Genomic DNA, 18,050 nt, shown 5'->3' on the forward strand with positions numbered 1-18,050 from the left:
TTGGTCCTAAATACAACCAATGACCTGGCCTCTGTAACTGCATATGGTAACAAATTCCACAGATGTACCACCCTCCAGTTGAAGAAATTCCAATGCATCTTTGTTCTAAGTGGACACCCTTCAATCCTGAAGTTGTGCCCTCTTGTCCTAGACTCTCCCACGTGGGAAACAACTTTTCTACATCTTCTTTGTCTATGCCTTTCAACAAAATTTCCTTATTCTCCTAAATTCCAACAAATACAGGCCAAGAGTTGTTATCTTGATGTTCCTCAGGGGTTGGTGTTGGGCCCACTTCTTTTTATGTTGAATACTAATGATTTAGATTATTGGAATGAATGGCTTTGTGGCCAAATTTGCTCCTAATATGATTCATTCCTGGAACCTCCTTTGAACCATCTCCAACTTCACCACATCTTTTCTTAAATGGGGAGCCTAAAACAGCATACAATACTCCAAGTGGGGTCTCACCAGTGTCTTATAAACCCTCGACATCACATCCCTGCTGTTATATTCTATTACTCTCAAAATGAATGCCATCATCTCATCTTGCAAGTTTACCTTCAGGACTCCCAGGTCCTTTTGCATCTGGATATTGTTAATTTTCTCCCCATTCAAAAATATAGTCTGCCCGTTTATTTTTTTCTACTAAAGTGCATGATCGTATACTTTCCGACATTGTATTTCATTTGTCACTTCACCACCCATTCTCCTAATCTGTCTTTCTGCAGCCTCCTTGTTTCCTCAACACTTCCTGCTCCTCCACCTACCTTTGTATTATCTGAAAATTTGGCCACAAAGCCATTCATTCCAATAATCTAAATCATTAATATTCAACATAAAAAGAAGTGGCCCCAATACCAACCCCTGTGGAACATCACAGCAATTGGCAGCCAATCAGAATATGATCCCTCTATTCCAACTCTGCTTCCTGCCAATCAGCCAATGCTCTACCCACATAGTATGTTTCTTGTTATACCATGGATCTTGTCTTGTTAAGTAGCCTCATGTGCAGGACCTTGTCAAAGGCCTTCTGAAAATCCAAATACACAACATCCACTGCATCTGCCTTATCCAGCCAGCTGGTCACTTCCTCAAAGAATTCCAATAGGTTTGTCAAGCAAGATTTTCCCTCAAAGAAACCATTCTGGCTTTGGTCTATCCTGTTATGTGTCCTCAAGTACACTGTAACCTCATCCTTTAAAATCAACCATCATCTTCTAAACAACTGACGTCAGGCTTAACCAGTCTATAATTTCTTTTTGCTGCCTCCTTCTTGAATAGTAGGGTGACATTTGCGATTTTCCAGTCCTCCAGGACCATAATAGGATCTACTGATTCCTAAAAGATCAATACCAATGTCTCCACAATCTCTACCGCTACCTTTTTCAGGACCCAAGGGTGCGATCCATCTGGTCTGGGAGTCTTATCCACCCTTAGACCATTCAGCTTTCTGAGCACCTTCTCCTTTGAAATAGCAACGATACTCATTTCCCTTCCCTGATACCTTTCGACATCTGACACACTGTTAGTGTCTTCCACAGTGAAGACTGATGCAAAATACTCATTTAGTTCCCTCCATCTCCTTGTCTCCCATTATTATTATTTTTCCAACGTCATTTTCTAGTGGTCCCATATCTACTCTCACTTCTCCTTTATTCTTTATTTACTTGAAGGACAACACCTAAAATTCCACATGGGCACTCAACAACCAGATAGCATTAACATTGACTTCTCGGTTTCTCTCAGCCCCCTCTTCTATCTCTCCATTTGTTCCCTATCCCTTTGTCTCCTTTTCTCCAGCTCCCAGCCCCTTCCCTCTCCATTTAGAGAGGTACTTCTTCTCACCTCAGCTTTTTCCTCCTGCCTCCCACCCATACCACCTATGACCTCTTGCCTGTTGGCCTGTGCTCCCATCTCCTACCACTTCTTCCCTCTTCCCCTAACCTTATTATTCAGGAGCCTGCCAGCTTTCTGCTAATGCCTTGACAAAGGGCTCAGGCCCCAAACTTTGGTTACATACCTTCTCTTTCTATGTATGCTGCGTGATCTACTGAGTTTCTCCAGCAGGTTTAAGTATCACAGATAGATAGGGTGGTCGAAAAGGGTTTTGGCACATTGGCCTTCATCAGTTAGAAGATTGAATATAGAAGTTGGGAGGTCATATTGCAGTTGTACTAGACATTGGTGAGACCCCAGTTGAGTATTGTGTTCAGATTTGGTCACCATGCAGTTGGACAGATGTTGTCAAGCTAGAGAGGATGCAGAGAAGATTTACGATGATGTTGCCAGGTCTTGGAGGCCAGAGATTGAGCAACTAGGAATTTACTCCTTGGGAGCATGGGAGGATTAGGAGTGATTTCTAAGAGATGCACAAAACCGTGAGAGGAATAGATCGGGTGAATACCCAGAGTAGAGGACTTGGTAACCAGATTACATAGGATTAAGGTGAGGAGGGAGGGGTTTATCAGGAACCCAAGGGATAAGATTTTTTTTAAAGAAACAGGATGATGGGCGTATGGAATAAGTTGCTAGAGGTGGTTGAGGTAAGTACTATTGCAACATTTAAGAAACATTTAGATGGATACATGGATAGGATGGGTTTAGAGGGATATGAGCCAAACAGGCAGGTGGGACAAGCATGGGCGGAACACTTTGGTCAGGGTGGGTATACTGGGTCAAAGGGCCCATTTCCTTGTCTATAAACTGAATAGTTGGTCTTTACCCCAGGGTAGGAAAATCTAAAACGAGAGGTCAAAGATTTAAGGTGAGCAGGGAAAGACTTAAAAGGGACCCAATAGGCAACTTGGTGGGTATATGGAATGAGTGGCCAGAGGAGTTAGAGCTGTGTACAATTGTGAAATTTGGAAGACATTAGACAGGTACATGGATAGGAAATGGTTAGAGGCCAAGCATAGGCATATGGATCAGATGGGCAACTTGGTCAGCATAGATGAGTTTGGCTGAAATGCCTGTATCTGTGCTGAATAATTGAAGACAGTGCAAGCTCTGTATCTTCAAAGGTCAAACTCTCATTAGTGAGATTAACCTGGTGAACCTTCACAGCACACTATCACAATTACAGTACCCTCTATAATGTTGGGGTCAAAGACATTTTTTTCCTTTATTTGCCCCTGTGCTCCACAGATTTAAATTTGTAATCAAACAATTTACATGCAATTAAAGTTAACTTTCCAGATTTTATTCAAGGGTAAATTCTGTACAATTTGGTTTGACCATGTAGAAATTACAGGACTTTTTAAAATTTTTTATGCATAGTCCCCTTATTTCAGGGCATCGTGTTTGGAACATAGCAATGGTATGTATATGTAGTCATGTTTGAAGTCTGTGATTCATAGTTATCACCAGGTACTGAGCATCTTCACTGGTGATACTCTGCCAGGCCTCTACTGCAGCCATCTTCAGCTCCTGTTTGCTTCAGGGGCTTGTCCCCTTCAGTTTTCTCTTCAGCATATGGAAGGCATGCTCAATTGGATTTAGATTGGGTGACTGACCTGGCCTTTGAAGAATTTTCCAGTTTTTATCTATGAAAAACTCCTTTGTTGCTTCAGCAGTATGTTTGGAATAATGGTCTTGCTGAAGGATGAAGCACTGTCCAATGAATTTGGAGGCATTTGCTCATACATGAGCAGATGTTTCTATACACCTCAGAATTCATTTTGCTACAGTACTGCCAAGAGCAGTTACGTCATCAGTGAAGATAAGTGCACCAGTACCTATGGCAGCCATACATTCCCAAGCCATAACACCTCCATCACCATGTTTCACAGATGAGGTGTTATACTTTGGATCTTGAGCAGTTCCTTTATGCCTCCACACTTTGCTCTTGACATCACTCTGATACAGGTTAATCTTGGACTTATCTGTCAACAAGACCTTTTTCCAGACTCTAAAAGACTTCTTGGCAAACTATAATCTGGTCATCCTGTTTCTGTGGCTAACATCTTGCATCTTGCAGTGTAACCTCGATTTCTGTTCATGAAGCCTTCTGGAGACAGTGTCATTGACACATTCACACTTGCCTCCTGAAGAGTGTTTCTGATTTGTTGGGCAACCTTTAATAAAATCTAGAATGTGTATTTTAATCACTTGATTACAAATTTAAAACTGAGGCAAATAAAGGAATAAAAAGCGTCTTTGTCCCAAACATTATAGAAGGCCCTGTATATCATTCTTTAAGGTGGGGGAACAGAATTCGACTCAACATTGCAGAACATAACTGTATTCAATATTACAAACACAGTCTTATCAGGGCCTATATAATTGCAGCATGGGAGACTCAGCAGTGTCATGAAGACCGTATCAGACCCTTTGGCCCTCTGCATACATGTCAACTAAATTCCAGTCCTAAAGTACCAAACAGTATCCTCAAACAGATTCCAACCACTCTCCAAGTCTAATTGGAGGAAGAATTTTTTTTTCCTCCTGGACGATATTGGCAAATATTTTGATGGTTAAAATCTAGGTCTGTAATCTTTATTCACGTAGCTTTGCAGTAAAAGCCAACAAACTATTTGCCTCCTAATTACTTGAAGTACTTGCACATCGAGTTACAGTGATTCATGTACAAGAACTCCCAGATTCCTCAGGACACTAAAATCTTGCAATTATAAACCATTTCATAAAGAAACACATTTCTATTTTTCCTATCAAAATAAATGGTCTCACATTTTTCCCCAAATTTCAAGACCAAGCATGCCAACCAGAGATTGTGGTTCCTTCCTTCATATGGCTAGTCAGCCTTAGGAATGTCTAAGATACAGACACAATGCCAATACCACCACATCAATCTATTAGTCTTTCCACAATATAAACAGATACACAGTGATGTTCAACCTGGATGTTCCTGAAATTGTGGATTATCAACCACCCAGATGATTAATAAAACACTAACAGTGGTTGTTTGTTGATGTGGTAGTAACGATATGACTCAAGAGAAGTGAAAACAATAACTATTTACAGGTAAGTTGGAGCTCTGTACATGGTGGCTATACCACAACGAGATTCTGTTGAACTCCAGCCTGCCGATCCAGAGCTCGCACATGCACAGACCGCTACTGTGAGGACAACACAATTGCAGGGGGTGCTGAGTGACTGGTCTACAACCCCTTTCTTTAGTAACACCTAACGTAACACAGTTCGCATTACACAACGAACACTACCAACAAGGATCAGTCTTTGTATGTGGGGTTCAGTTTACAGATGTGCCCAGGGTGTGTCCTGTAATAGCCTCTGTGGAGGTCGAGGCCGTGATACCTCAACCTGAGAATCTGCACTGACCGTTATCTTAGGTGTGGCTACTGAGGGAGTACTATGGTCTTTATGCTCACATCCCGTGTTCTGGCACACAGTCTCGTCAGGATCACGTTGAACTGGGACTGGCTCCCTTACAGGAAGGATGTGACACCAGTTTCTCCTGAACACTTTCCCTTCCGATTGGACCAGGTATGACCTTAGCTCCTGGCAGCTTTCTTCTACCACGCCAGTCCAGTCATAGCCCTGCTGAGTTTGCATCCCAATGACTTGTCCCTCTGTCAAAGGCTCGAGCTGTCAGCTCACTTTGTCATAGCACTCCTTCTGTGATAAGTCTTTTGCTCAACAGCTGGGTCTTGATCTCCTGTAGATTTCTCATTTGGGGCTCCAGAAACAGGTGCATTTGTCTCGATATTAGTCTCTGTGCCGGAGACCCAAGCGTGGCGTCACGAGGGATGTTCCTCAGGTTATGCAGATTGAGGAACACCTCTGCTTTATCGCTGTAGGTTTGGCACTCATTACACTCACTCAGCCAACCCGTTAGATGGTGGATATTCGGGGCTGCTGGTGATGTGAGTGAAGTCCCACTCTGCTGCCAAGTCCTTAAAGCTTTGGTTTGAAAACTGCCTCCCTTTATCTCATAACAGGGTGTGTGGTGCCTTTTCAACTTGGTGATGACTGTTGAGGAAGTAGCATCTCGTAACAGGCGTATTTCGTAGGCCCAGAATACAAATCAACCAACGCTAGGTATTGCCGACATCACCACTTGAAAACGTCAGTTGCCACAGTTGACCAAGGCAAGCCTGGAACCGGATGAAGCTATAATGGCTCCTTCTGCTAGTGTGCACCTCTTGGTCGATGTTCTCGGTCATCCCAGGCCATAAAACTATGTCCCTCGCCCTCAGTTTTGTTGCCTCTGCACCTGGATGCCCTCTGTACAGGATGTTGGCATGCAAGGAGCAGTTCATCACTGAATGGGAAGTAGGGGGCTGCACTGCTGGTGGGAGACTGTGCTTCTTGTTCAGCCAACAATCCTTGATGGAAGTGCCATGGGTCTTTAAAGTAATGTCCTCTGCTGTGTGCTTCCTTAGCTTCCTTAGGATATGAGAGTGACTGTCATTACATTGAAAGTGTCCTCCTCCTCAACCTGTTGGACAGTGGAGTCTCTGGGAGCACGAGACAGTGTGTTGGCTAGGAGCTTCTCTTTTCTGCACGTATACCAGGGAGACATTGGATTTCACAAGATCACAAGATAAAGGAACAGAAGCAGGCCACTAGGTCCATCGAGTCTGTTCCATGACTTGACACTAAAACTATGCTCACACCCAGTTCCATTTTCCAGCCTTTTCCCCATATCCCTGGATACCTTTACTAATGAGATACTCATCCATTTCCTTTTTTCATACTCCCATTGATATGGCCTCCACTGCTTTGTGCAGCAGCGAGTTCCATGACCCTATGACTAAAGAAATTCTTCCCCCTCTGTTTTAATTGGATAACTAATTTTAAGACGATAACCCCTTGTCCTCAATTCACCCATCAAAGGAAACATCTTATCTGCGTTCACTCTGTTAAAACCTTTCAATATTCAAACTATGAGATCCTTCCCTCATTCTCCTATACTACAACGAACACAACCCAAGAGCTGCCAAACGCTCCTCATACTCGAGCTCTTGCATTCCAAGAATCATCCTAGTAAATCTCCTCTGCACCTTCTCCAACAACATCACAACTTTTCTAAGATAGGGGGCCCAAAACTGTACATAGTACTCCAAATGGAGTCTCACCATCTATAACAGGGGTGTCAAACTCAAATTCACGGAGGACCAAAATTAAAAACTTGGACTAAGTCGAGGGCCGAACTAAATATTTATTGAAAATTTTCAACAACATCTGCATGTTTTCTCTTCTTTCAACATATTTAACGTTAAACTTTTTCTTATTAAAATAAATGTTTAATAATAGTTTTGGATAAACTCTTTCATTGTCATTGGCCCATTTCCTTTAGCGTCTGAAACCGTGCACATGACGAGTCAATGAGGGATGATTAAAGCAGTGGTCTTCAAACTTTTTCTTTCCACCCACAGACCACCTTAAGCAATCCCTTACTAATCACAGAGCACCAATGGCACAGGGACACGAGTGGAAAGAAAAAGGTTGAGAACTGTTGTATTGTGGTAACTCCACATCTGATTAGGTTAATTGTTAGGCAAGTGGTCAGAGAAGGACCCCCCCCCCCCACCCCAAGAAAGGCTTAAATCACAGGAACAAAATAAGCTTCCGTCTCACTGCTCCCAATCTTACACACAGTCCTGATGTGGAATGTGGGGTCGCAGCTCCACGTTCACCCGAGTTCAGGTGCTGTCTGTGTGGAGTTTGTACGCTCTCCCCTGGTCTTGGACCAACAGGTCGGTCGCCTGACGAAGGCACCTGAACCCGCCGTTGAAACGCCAGCATCCGGGGCGGTGGAGGAATTGGCTGAGAAGAGCGCGTTGCTCCCACCCCCCTCCCATGGTTGGAGAGGGATTAAACTGCGATCTCATGGCGCCAGGCTCGTCTCCAACAAAAGGAGTGGGAGGCCGGGTCCGCCGCGCACGGAGCGAGGGGGAAGGCATCTCCAACGAGACGTTCGGTCCGACGTCGCCGCTGAAGCGCAGACCCAGCGAGGATGGTCCCCAACTCCAGCCGCGTCTGTGTGTCCGGGAGCCGGGCGGGCTGAGTGCGGCGCTCCGATCCCCGGGATTCGGGTCTCTGAGATCCCTCCACACCTCCGGCGTCTTCATTTTCACCTTCAGTGTGCATGCGCTATACTGGCGCGGCGGCCAGCGGGCCAACTCTAATATATATTTAATATGATCTTGCGGGCCAAATATAATTATATCCCCGCGGGCCAGAGTTTGACATGTGTGATCTATAACATCACTGGTTCTGCATGTATGGGTTTCTTCAATATTGTGACCAGGGGTTGGTGATCGGTTTCCATGGTCACTGGCTTACCATAGTTGTAGTCATTAAACTTGGAACAGGCAAAAACCATCACCAACAATTCCTTTTTGATTTGCGCGTACCTAGTCTCTGTATCGGTGAGTGACCACTAAGCATAGGCCACTGCCTTTCCATCTTGCAAGCATGCTGCACTGAGCCTACATTGCAAGGTGTCACAGGTCAGCATTACTGGCTTTCGGATATAGTAATACGACAAAACTGGTGGGCGTGACATGCTTCTTTAAATATCGAAAGCATTCTTTTGCTGCTCGTGCCAAGTCCATTACACATCCTTTGCATAAGCTGTCTCAATGGAGCCGCGAGTTCACTTGAGCTCAGGATGAACTTGCCCAGGTAATGAACCATATAGAGAAACGTCCCCTGGCACATCGCTGATTGCCCTAGTTCTCAAGGAGTCTGCTTTCAGGCCTTTGCTGGCAAAAACGTGGCCAACGAAGCTGACCTGGTTCAGCTGGAGTCTGCACGAGGGGGGTTGAGCCTCAGGTTCATCTTTCTGGCACAGTCAAGCACTTCCTTTAAATTGGCATCTATGTTCTATGTCCTCTGTGTTCTTTCTGCCCACGAATATGTCATTGACTATGATGCAGGTTTACTGGCAAAAATTTGTTCCATGGATCTTTGGAACAATTCACTGGCCTAATTAGTTCCAAATGGCATCCATAGAAATCTGCACTGACCGAAACCAGTGTTGAACGTGGTCAGTAACAATGATTTGTGGTGGAGCATGATCTGCCAAAAGGAGTTCTTAGTGTCCAGGACTGAGAATAAGGTTGTGCCAGTCATTTGTGCATATCAGATGGTGTGGTCTCTTCAGGGCCATGTTGAGGTCCCACGAGTGAATACACATCTGGATTTCTTGCCTGTCCTTCTTGTTGGCAGTTACCAGGGAGGACACCCATTCGCTCAGCTCTGAAACTTTACGCCCAGCTCGGCCTCAACTTTGTCCTTCATGGCTACAGGTATGCAATGTGCTAGACCAAGCACAGGCCTTACTTCCAGGTTGAGCCTCATGGAATATATTTACAGACAGCCTCCCAAGTTCGTCTGAGAAGAGATCACTGTATTCCAAGAAATATTTCTGCAAAAATAATCTTTGAAGGGGCATACTTGATGAACATCTCTACTAAACAAAGAGTCCTATCTCCATATGTGCACTTAGGCCAAGCAGAGGCAGAACATCCTCGTGAACAATGAAGCACATCTGTAAATATAACTGCCCTTGTGGTTTCCCCTCAGCTTCACAATGCCAATTATTTTGATCTTGCTACCTCCGTATGTCACTAGATGTTGACTTGACAAATGGCTTGATCTGTTTTTTATTTTCTTACTTGACTGTATATCTTCTCCGACACGATGTTGCACTTGGCTCCTGTGTCAACCTTCATTTCCGCTGCCTTGCCATTTGACCTTTATGGTTACAAAAGCTTCATTGTTTCCCCTAATCTGTGTCCACTGGCATCCGTAATGTCAGCCCACTGACGAAATATGTTTCTTCTGTGTTGCTTTCCTCCTGTCCAGGCTCTAGTTGGTTAATCGTCCTTCTAGGTCTGGGCCTAGTATTGGTCTGCTGTCTGGATCTGCAGCATCTTTTGAAATGGTTCCATTTTCTGCAGGCTTGACACTGCCGGCCAAAAGTTGGATACATTTCCTTTCTCACTGCAAGGTCACCTCTGCACTTTTGTAATGGATGATGAAGTGCTTTAGTCTGGCTGGCTCTTCCTCCTGGTTTCCAGCCATTGTTGCTTTGCAGATTCCGCCTGGACGGCATCAATGCTCGTGGTACTCTACTGTGGAGAGCCTAACTTCGTGTTATTCTCCTCAGTCATTTCATAAACCAGACAGGTAGAGATGAACTTCATTAGGAACATAGGAAGTAGGAACAGGAGTAGGCCAAAAATGGCCCATCGAGCCTGCTCTGCCATTCAATACAATCATGGCTGATCTAATTTATGACCTAACTCCACCTACCTGCCTTCTCCCCATATCCCCTAATTCCTCTATCATGTAAAAATTTATATGACCGAATTTTAAATATGTTTAATGAGGCAGCCTCAACCACTTCCCTGGTTAGAGAATTCCAAACATTCACTACTCTGGGAAAAACTATTTTTCCTCATCTCTGTCCTAAATCTACTCCCCCGAATCTTGAGACTGTGTCCTCTCGTTTTAGTTTCCCCGGCCAGCTCAAAAAACCTTCCTACATCTATCCTATCCATACCCTTCATAATCCTATATGTTTCTATAAGATCTCCTCTCATTCTTCTGAACTCGAGCGAATACAATCCTAGATGATTTAATCTTTCATCATAAGTCAACCCCTTCATCCCAGGGATCAACCTAGTAAACCTCCTCTGGACCGTCTCCAAAGCCAGTACATCCCTCCTCAAATATGGAGACCAGAACTGGACACAGTACTCCAGGTGCGGTCTCACCAGTACCTTATACAGTTGCAACATTACCTCCCTACTCCGGAATTCAATTCCTCTAGTGATGAAGGCCAACATTCCATTTGTCTTCTTAATAACCTGCTGCACCTGCAACCTAACTTTTTGCGATTCATGCACAAGCACTCCCAAGTCCCTCTGCACAACAGCATGCTGTAGTTTTTCACCCTTTAAATAATATTCAGCTCTTTTATTTTTCTTGCCAAAGAAGATAACCTCACACTTACTAACATTGTGCTCCATCTGCCAGACCTTTGCCCATTCATCCAGCTTAACTATATCCCTCTGCAGACTCTCCACATCCTCATTACAATTTGCTCTTCCACTCAATTTGGTGTCATCCACAAACTTGGCTACACCACATTTTGTCCCCTCCTCCAAGTCATCAATGTAAATGATGAACAGTTGTGGGCCTAACACTGACCCCTGCGGCACCCCACTTACCACTCTCTGCCAACATGAAAAACTCCCATTGATCCCGACTCTCTGCCTCCTGTCAGACAACCAATTTTCAATCCAGGCCAATATACTTCCCCGGACTCCACTTTCCTGTAACTTACTGATAAGTCTCTTGTGCGGCACCTTATCAAACGCTTTCTGGAAATCCAAATATAAAACATCAACCTGTTCCCCTCTATCCACCGCACCCATTATATCCTCATGCTTAATTAGCATTAAGTCACTGTCGCGCAGAAGCACCTTCCTCATGCTGTCATTATAAATGCGACAGACCAGTCTGTTAGTTCCTCGCAGAGCATTCCAAAGTTGCAGGTCTTTGCTCTTTAAATTGCTGATGTATGAATTGATAGATTTCCCGAGCTTTTGATCTCTTGTATTAAATCTGTGCCTTTCCATCATGATATTCGCCTGTGGATTGATTGCACATTTCTCGAAATTTCTTTCTCCAGCACTCAGGATCCTCTCGATTCTGCTGGACTGAGAAACAGCTCCCTTTCATGCACTTCACTTGCTTAAACAAATGATCATTCCCTCTCTATGGCTTCCCGACCTGCCAAATTTAATAAAATGTACACTCTGGTACGTGCAGGCTTGTCACCGCTGCGACAAATATATCATACTCTTGTTCAAAAATACCCCAGTTCTCGGCAACGTTACCCTCGAAGATGAGTGGGTCAGGATCCATTTGTCATGGCGACTGTTACCAGGTGCTGCTGGTTCCTCACTTGCAAGTTGACTGGAAAGCCTCAAACTTGGTACGCTCACCGTCCCACTTCTGACACCATGCTTGTTGATGTGGTAGTCATGATATGACTCAAGAGGATAGGTTATAACAATAACTATTTACAGGTAAGTGATAACTCTGTACATGGTGGCCGTACCGCGCCTGGACTCCATTGAACTCCAGCCCGCCAATCTAGAGCTCATGCGTGCGCAGACTGCTACCGCGAGTACAGTGGCTGCAATGCGATTGCAGAGGGTGCCGAACAACTGGTCTACAGTGGTCATCAACATATCAACACTAACCTCTAGGTCAAGGGTGAAGTTCATCTGTGACAAGACCAGCAGCAGTGAAAGGAAAGGCTCTGTACAAAAGAAAAACACAAAAGTGAACGAAGAGCTGCATGAATTGAGTTGAGTAATGACATCACTGCATCAAACCCAGAGACGTTAGCACTGAATATATTGTTCATGCACCTACCTTGAACATAATGGAAACCCTTACCAACATACAACCTGAAGGATGAGCACCATCAGTGGGAGTAAAATAGTTAATACTTTGGGCTGGAATCCTTCATTAGAACTAAGAGTGTAGAGGAGAGATAGCAGGTATAATGGTGGTTGGGCAGTGGGGAACAGGAGAGGTTATTGGGGGGGATTGGTGAACCAGGGAATGGTAAAATATGATGGACAGCGAAGTTGACCTGCAGAAGCCAAAGATGAAAGAGAAATGAGGGGGTCAGGTGGGGGAGGATGCGGCATGCAAGGTGTGGTGGGTGATTAGGAACGACAAAGGCTGCTCTAGTGTTGGGATCTCACAAGGTGATAATAGTAGTATAATGAGACTAGATAGAACTGAAATAAGGGGTGGGAAAATCCAGTGAGAAAAATGGGGATGGTAGGAAGTTAGCAAAGAGAACAGGGGATGAGAATTTGGGGGGCAGGGATATGGGTAGGAAGAGGACATATGGTGAGGGAGGAGGCAAGGGGGAAGAACAGAAGTAGTTTGGAAGAGAGAGGGTACACATTACCTGAAAATGGAAAATTCACTATTCATATCGGTGGCTGTAGACTAAGCAGATGGAATACGAGGTGCTGTTCCTCTCGTTTACGTTGGGCCTCATTCTGGCAATGGAGAAGGTCAAGGATGGACAGGTTGGTGTAGGGTCGTTTAGGAGAGTTGAAAAAGCATATAATCATAAGTTCAGGGTGGCCATTACAGACAGAGAGCAGACACACTGTTAGTTCTTCCAGGGGACTGTGTGTTGCTCCAGATACCAGCATTTGTGTCTTTTGTTCATCACTAGGGAACCCGTAACATCCCAACCAATGGCTTTCAGACAAGAAACTATCTTTTGTTCTAATCAGGAATGTCTATTAATCAGTGATCACATGTCCAGCTCAGATCATTAATGTCTCAATTGAATGGGGAATAAATGGACATCTGAATATTTTTCTTATTGAAAAATCATTACACAATGCACAATTTTTGTTTCACACCTAGGATAGCATTTACAATTCAACCGACTTCAGGCGCCACATGAAAGAAAACATTTTATTTTAAGCCATTGGGGTAAAAAAAATGGTATAAAAGGAACAGGGTAGGTGGGTCTGTGGACCCAGTTAATTTCCCCAGACCACCCTCTCCCTGCGGTGTGAAATGGCAAATGGACAAGCAAGGGAGGCATTGTGACATCAGCGTTTGTGTGCTGCATCACTTAAGCAGGGGGTGGGGGGGCCAGATGATGAGAGGCTGGGAGGGCGGGGGTGACGAACAAGCGGGGGGGGGGGAAAGAAGAGGGATGACAGGCAGTCTCTCCCCATTCTTCTAAGCTCTAGGGAATAAAATCCAAACCTGTTTAATCTTTCCCTGTGACTCAGTTCCTGAAGTCCAGATAACATCCTAGTAAATTCCCTCTGCCTCTTTCTGTCTTATTTGATATCTTTCCTGTAGTTAGGTGACCAAAACTGCACACAATACTCCAATTTGGCCTCACTAATGTCATACAAATTTACCATAACATCCAAACTCCTGTACTCAATACTTTGATTTATGAAGGTCAAGATACCAAAAGCTGTCTTGATAATCCTCTCTGCCTGTGACATCACTTTTAGTGAATTATGTATCAGTATTCCCAGATCCCTCTATTCCACTGCACTCCTCAATGCCCTATCATTTACCATACATGTCCTTGCTTGGTTTGTCCTTTCAAAATGCAACACCTCATACTTTCTTTGCATTAAATTCCATCTGCCATTTTTCATCCCATTTTTCCAAATGGTCCAGATCCCTCTGCGAGCTTTGAAAACCTTCTTCACTGTTAACAACACCTTCAATCTTAGTGTCATTTGCAAGCTTGCTGTTCCAATTAACCACATTATCATCCAGATCATTGATATAGATGGCAACAACAATGGTCCCAGCACCGATCCCTGATGCACACCACTAATCACAGGCCTCCAGTCTGAGACATAATCATCCACCACTACTCTCTGGCTTCTCTCATCCAGCAATTGACTCAAGTACCTAATTTGCTCCATGTTCCCTAAACCTGCTATACACCTCTCTCTTCTTCTGAACCAAATCCCCAACATCCCTCGAAAACCAAGGTTCCCTGTACCTGCTAACCTTGCCTGACAGGAACATGCAAACTCTGTACACTCAAAATTTCACCTTTGAAGGTCCTCCATTTACCTCACACATCCTTGCCTGAAAACTTATCCCAATCTACACATTCTAGATCCTTTCTCATTTCTTCAAAATTTGCCTTTCTCGATTTAGAATCTCAACCCGAGGCCCAGACCTATCCTTCTCCATAATTAACTTGAAACTAATGGCATAATGTTCCCCTATACATCCTTCTTTCACTTGTCCTGTTTCATTCCCTAATATGAGATCCAGTATTGCACTCTCTAGTTGGGACCCAAGAAGTTAGATGAAGGAAAGGCTGTGGATGGTGTCTACATGGACTTTAGTATACCTTTGATGACAAGATCCCACATGGAAGGTTAGTTCAGAAGGTTAAGACATTAGGACTGATGACATTAGACATGGAGACATGGAGATGTTGTAAAGTGGATTCGAAATTGGCTGTATGGGAGAAAACATGGATGATTGGTTCTCAGACTGGAGGCCTGTGACTAGTGGTGTGCCTCAGGGAGGCATGTTGGGACATTGTTGTTTGTTGTCAAAATCAATGATCTGGATGATAATATGGTAGAATGGATCAGCAAGTTTGCTGAAGACAAAGATCGTTGTGACAACGAGGAAGATTTCAAAACTTGCAGAGGGATCTGAACGAACTGGGAGAATGGGCCAAAAAAAATGGCAGATGGAGTTTAATGCAGACAAGTGTGAGGTGCTGCATTTTGGAAGGGCAAACCAAGGTAGGACATACACTGCAAATGGTAGGGAATTGAGGAGTGCGGAGGAGCAGAGGGATCTGGGAATAAAGATGCATAGTTTCCTGAAGGTGGCGTCGAAGGTGGACAGGGCTGTAAAGAAAGCTTTTGGCATCTTAGCCTTTATTGAGTATAGAGCTGGGATGTTACGTTGAAGTTGTTTAAGACATTGATTGTTTAAGAATTGTGTGCAGTTCTGCTCACTTAACTACAGGAAGGATATCAATAAAAATGAAAAAGTGCAGAGAAGATTTACTAGGATGTTGCCGTGACTTCAGGAGTTGAGTTACAGGGAAAGATTAAACAGGTTAGGACTTTATTCCTTGGAGTGGAGAAGAATGAGGGGAAATTTGACAGAGGTTTACAAAATTATGAGGGGTATAGACAGAGTGGATGTGAGTAGGCTTTTTCCATTTAGATTGGGGAGATAAATTTGAGAGGTCATGGCTTTAAGCTGAAAGGGGAAAGGTTTATGGGGAACATTAGGGGAAAGTTCTTCACTCAGAGCGGTGGGAGTGTGGAATGAACTGCCCTCTGATGTGGTGAAAGCAAGCTCAATTTTAAGTTGAGAATAAATTGGATAGATATATGGATGAGGGGGGGGTTTGGGGGGTTATGAAATGGGAGCAGATCAACAGAGCTAGTGGAATAATAGTCAGCACAGACTAGAAGGGCTAAATGCCCTGATTTCTGTGCTGTAATGTTCTATGATATCTCTATATATTGAATTCAAAAACTTTTCTGAACACTTGACAAAGCAGTATTGGAGACCCAGTCAATATGTGGAAAAATAAAATCCCCTACTACCACAACCTTATGTTTCCTGCAGTTGTCTGCTATCTCTACAGATTTGCTCCTTCCATTCTCGTTGACTATTGGGTGGTCTATAATACAACCCCATGAGCATGGTCACACCTTTCCCGTTCCACAACTCCACCCATAAAGATTCAGTAGACGAGCCCTCTGATCTATCCTTCCTGAGCATAGCTGTGATATTTTCCCTGACGAGTAATGAAATGCTACTCCAATGGCCACAATGTCATAATTTCACGTGCCAATCCACGCTCTAAGTTCATTAGCCTTTCTAACAATACTCCTTACATTGAATAAGAACCCGAGAACATTTCCACCTTCTTAAGAATGCATGTGATTTTTACATAATCTTTTCTCTGTTACGGGATATGTTAGAATAGTTATGGGTAAAATATGTCTTTAAAAGAGATAAATTGTGAGAGTTTAGTTTAGGTTACACTTCACAAACAGTAACACTTCACAAAAGATATTTCATTTAAAATGCAAGAGCTTTGCTGAAGTGAGACATTGTGTCACTAGTGACCTTGCAGAGACAATGGAATTGCTTTGGAAAGGACTTCAAAAAGAGGTGCAAATGGAACATAATGTTGATTATGCCCAGGCTCAGATACTGATAAGATCTTTTGAAAATTAGGAGCCTTGTGAGAGGAATTGAGTTCAGCCTGTTCAAAACCTTACAAGAGGAAATGGCTGGGTAGAGTGTTTCTCCTGAAGTAAGGGAAACAAGAGGAACTCTGTGGTGACCTGGAAGAAGAGGTTATCATTTGTAAAACCCATGATGGGGCAAGTTTCCTCAGCAAGACACTGAAGTGACTGATTGAAGAAAATCAGTTTGTGTGTTCAATGAGCAACAAACATCTCACTGAAACCAACAAGAACCTTCCTGAGCAGTAACCATTTAACTTTAAGCACCAGAGCCTGGTGGAAATTATAAATATTGAATTCTGTGTACAGTATGAGAAATGCCTGATACCAGTGAACTTGGAGAAGTGAAAAGTGAATGATTGGACAGTGAAACAGAGAACTTTCCTGAACATATACACATTACATACATGTGCACTTAGAATTAGAAGGGGGTTAAATTAATAGTAATAAGTTAATGATTGATCCTATTATTATGTTTAAAGAAAATTAAAAGCAACTTTTGTTAAAGTAACCATTGTCTTGGTGAATTTCTATTGCTGCTGGGTTTTGGAGTTCTCTGGGCCCCATAACACCTCATCTATTCCTCCACCTCTTCTGGTTCCCACCCCCCTGCCAATCTAGTTTAAACCCAGCAGAGCAGCAATAGCAAACCTTCTCACAGGGATATTAGTTCCCCCTCCAGTACAGATGCAAACCATCCTGTCAGAACAGGTCCCACTTTCCCTGGAAGAGAGCCCAATGATCCATAAACCTGAAGCCCTCCCCTTTCTGAACCTGCATTATACTCCTATTTCTAACCTCACTAGCACATGGCATGGGAAGCAATCCGGAGATCACAATCCTGGAGGTTCTGTCCTTCAAACTAGCGCTCCACTCTCCGAACTCTCCTTGCAGGACCTCCTCACCTTCCAACCCACATCATTATCTCACCCTCCCGCCTGAGAATGCTGTGAACTTGATCTGATAATATCTCGGACCCTGGCACCAGAGAGGCCACATACTGTCCAGGATACTCGATCTCTTCCAAAGAACCTCTTAACTATGGCATCCCTTTCACATCAGCTCACGTTTTCTCCTTCCTTCCCTGCCTAGCCACAGAACCCGACTTTGTGCCAGAGACCTGATCGCCGTGGCTTGCCCCTGGTAGGCCGCTCCTCCCCCAACAGGATCCAAAATGGTATACTTGTAATTGAACGGAACCGCACTGCCTGTCTGTTCCCTTTCCTGGCTGTCACCTATATACCCTCCTCTTGCCTCCTAGGTGTGAATGTCCCTGTAATTACTATCACC

The 18,050-nt window shown here is 43.9% G+C and overlaps 1 protein-coding gene across 1 annotated transcript in view; it reads right to left on the reverse strand.

Annotated features, from left to right (window-relative positions):
* The window catches only part of LOC138759231 (uncharacterized), a 92,177-nt gene that overhangs the window by 15,855 nt on the left and 58,272 nt on the right, over positions 1 to 18,050 (reverse strand). The window contains exon 6 of the mRNA XM_069929329.1: positions 12,207 to 12,265. Within this exon, the coding sequence (XP_069785430.1) occupies positions 12,207 to 12,265 (59 nt within the window). The remainder of the gene's footprint in view (positions 1 to 12,206; positions 12,266 to 18,050) is intronic.

This window comes from Narcine bancroftii, chromosome 3 (genome assembly GCF_036971445.1).
Source record: "Narcine bancroftii isolate sNarBan1 chromosome 3, sNarBan1.hap1, whole genome shotgun sequence".
NCBI classification, from domain to species: domain Eukaryota; kingdom Metazoa; phylum Chordata; class Chondrichthyes; order Torpediniformes; family Narcinidae; genus Narcine; species Narcine bancroftii.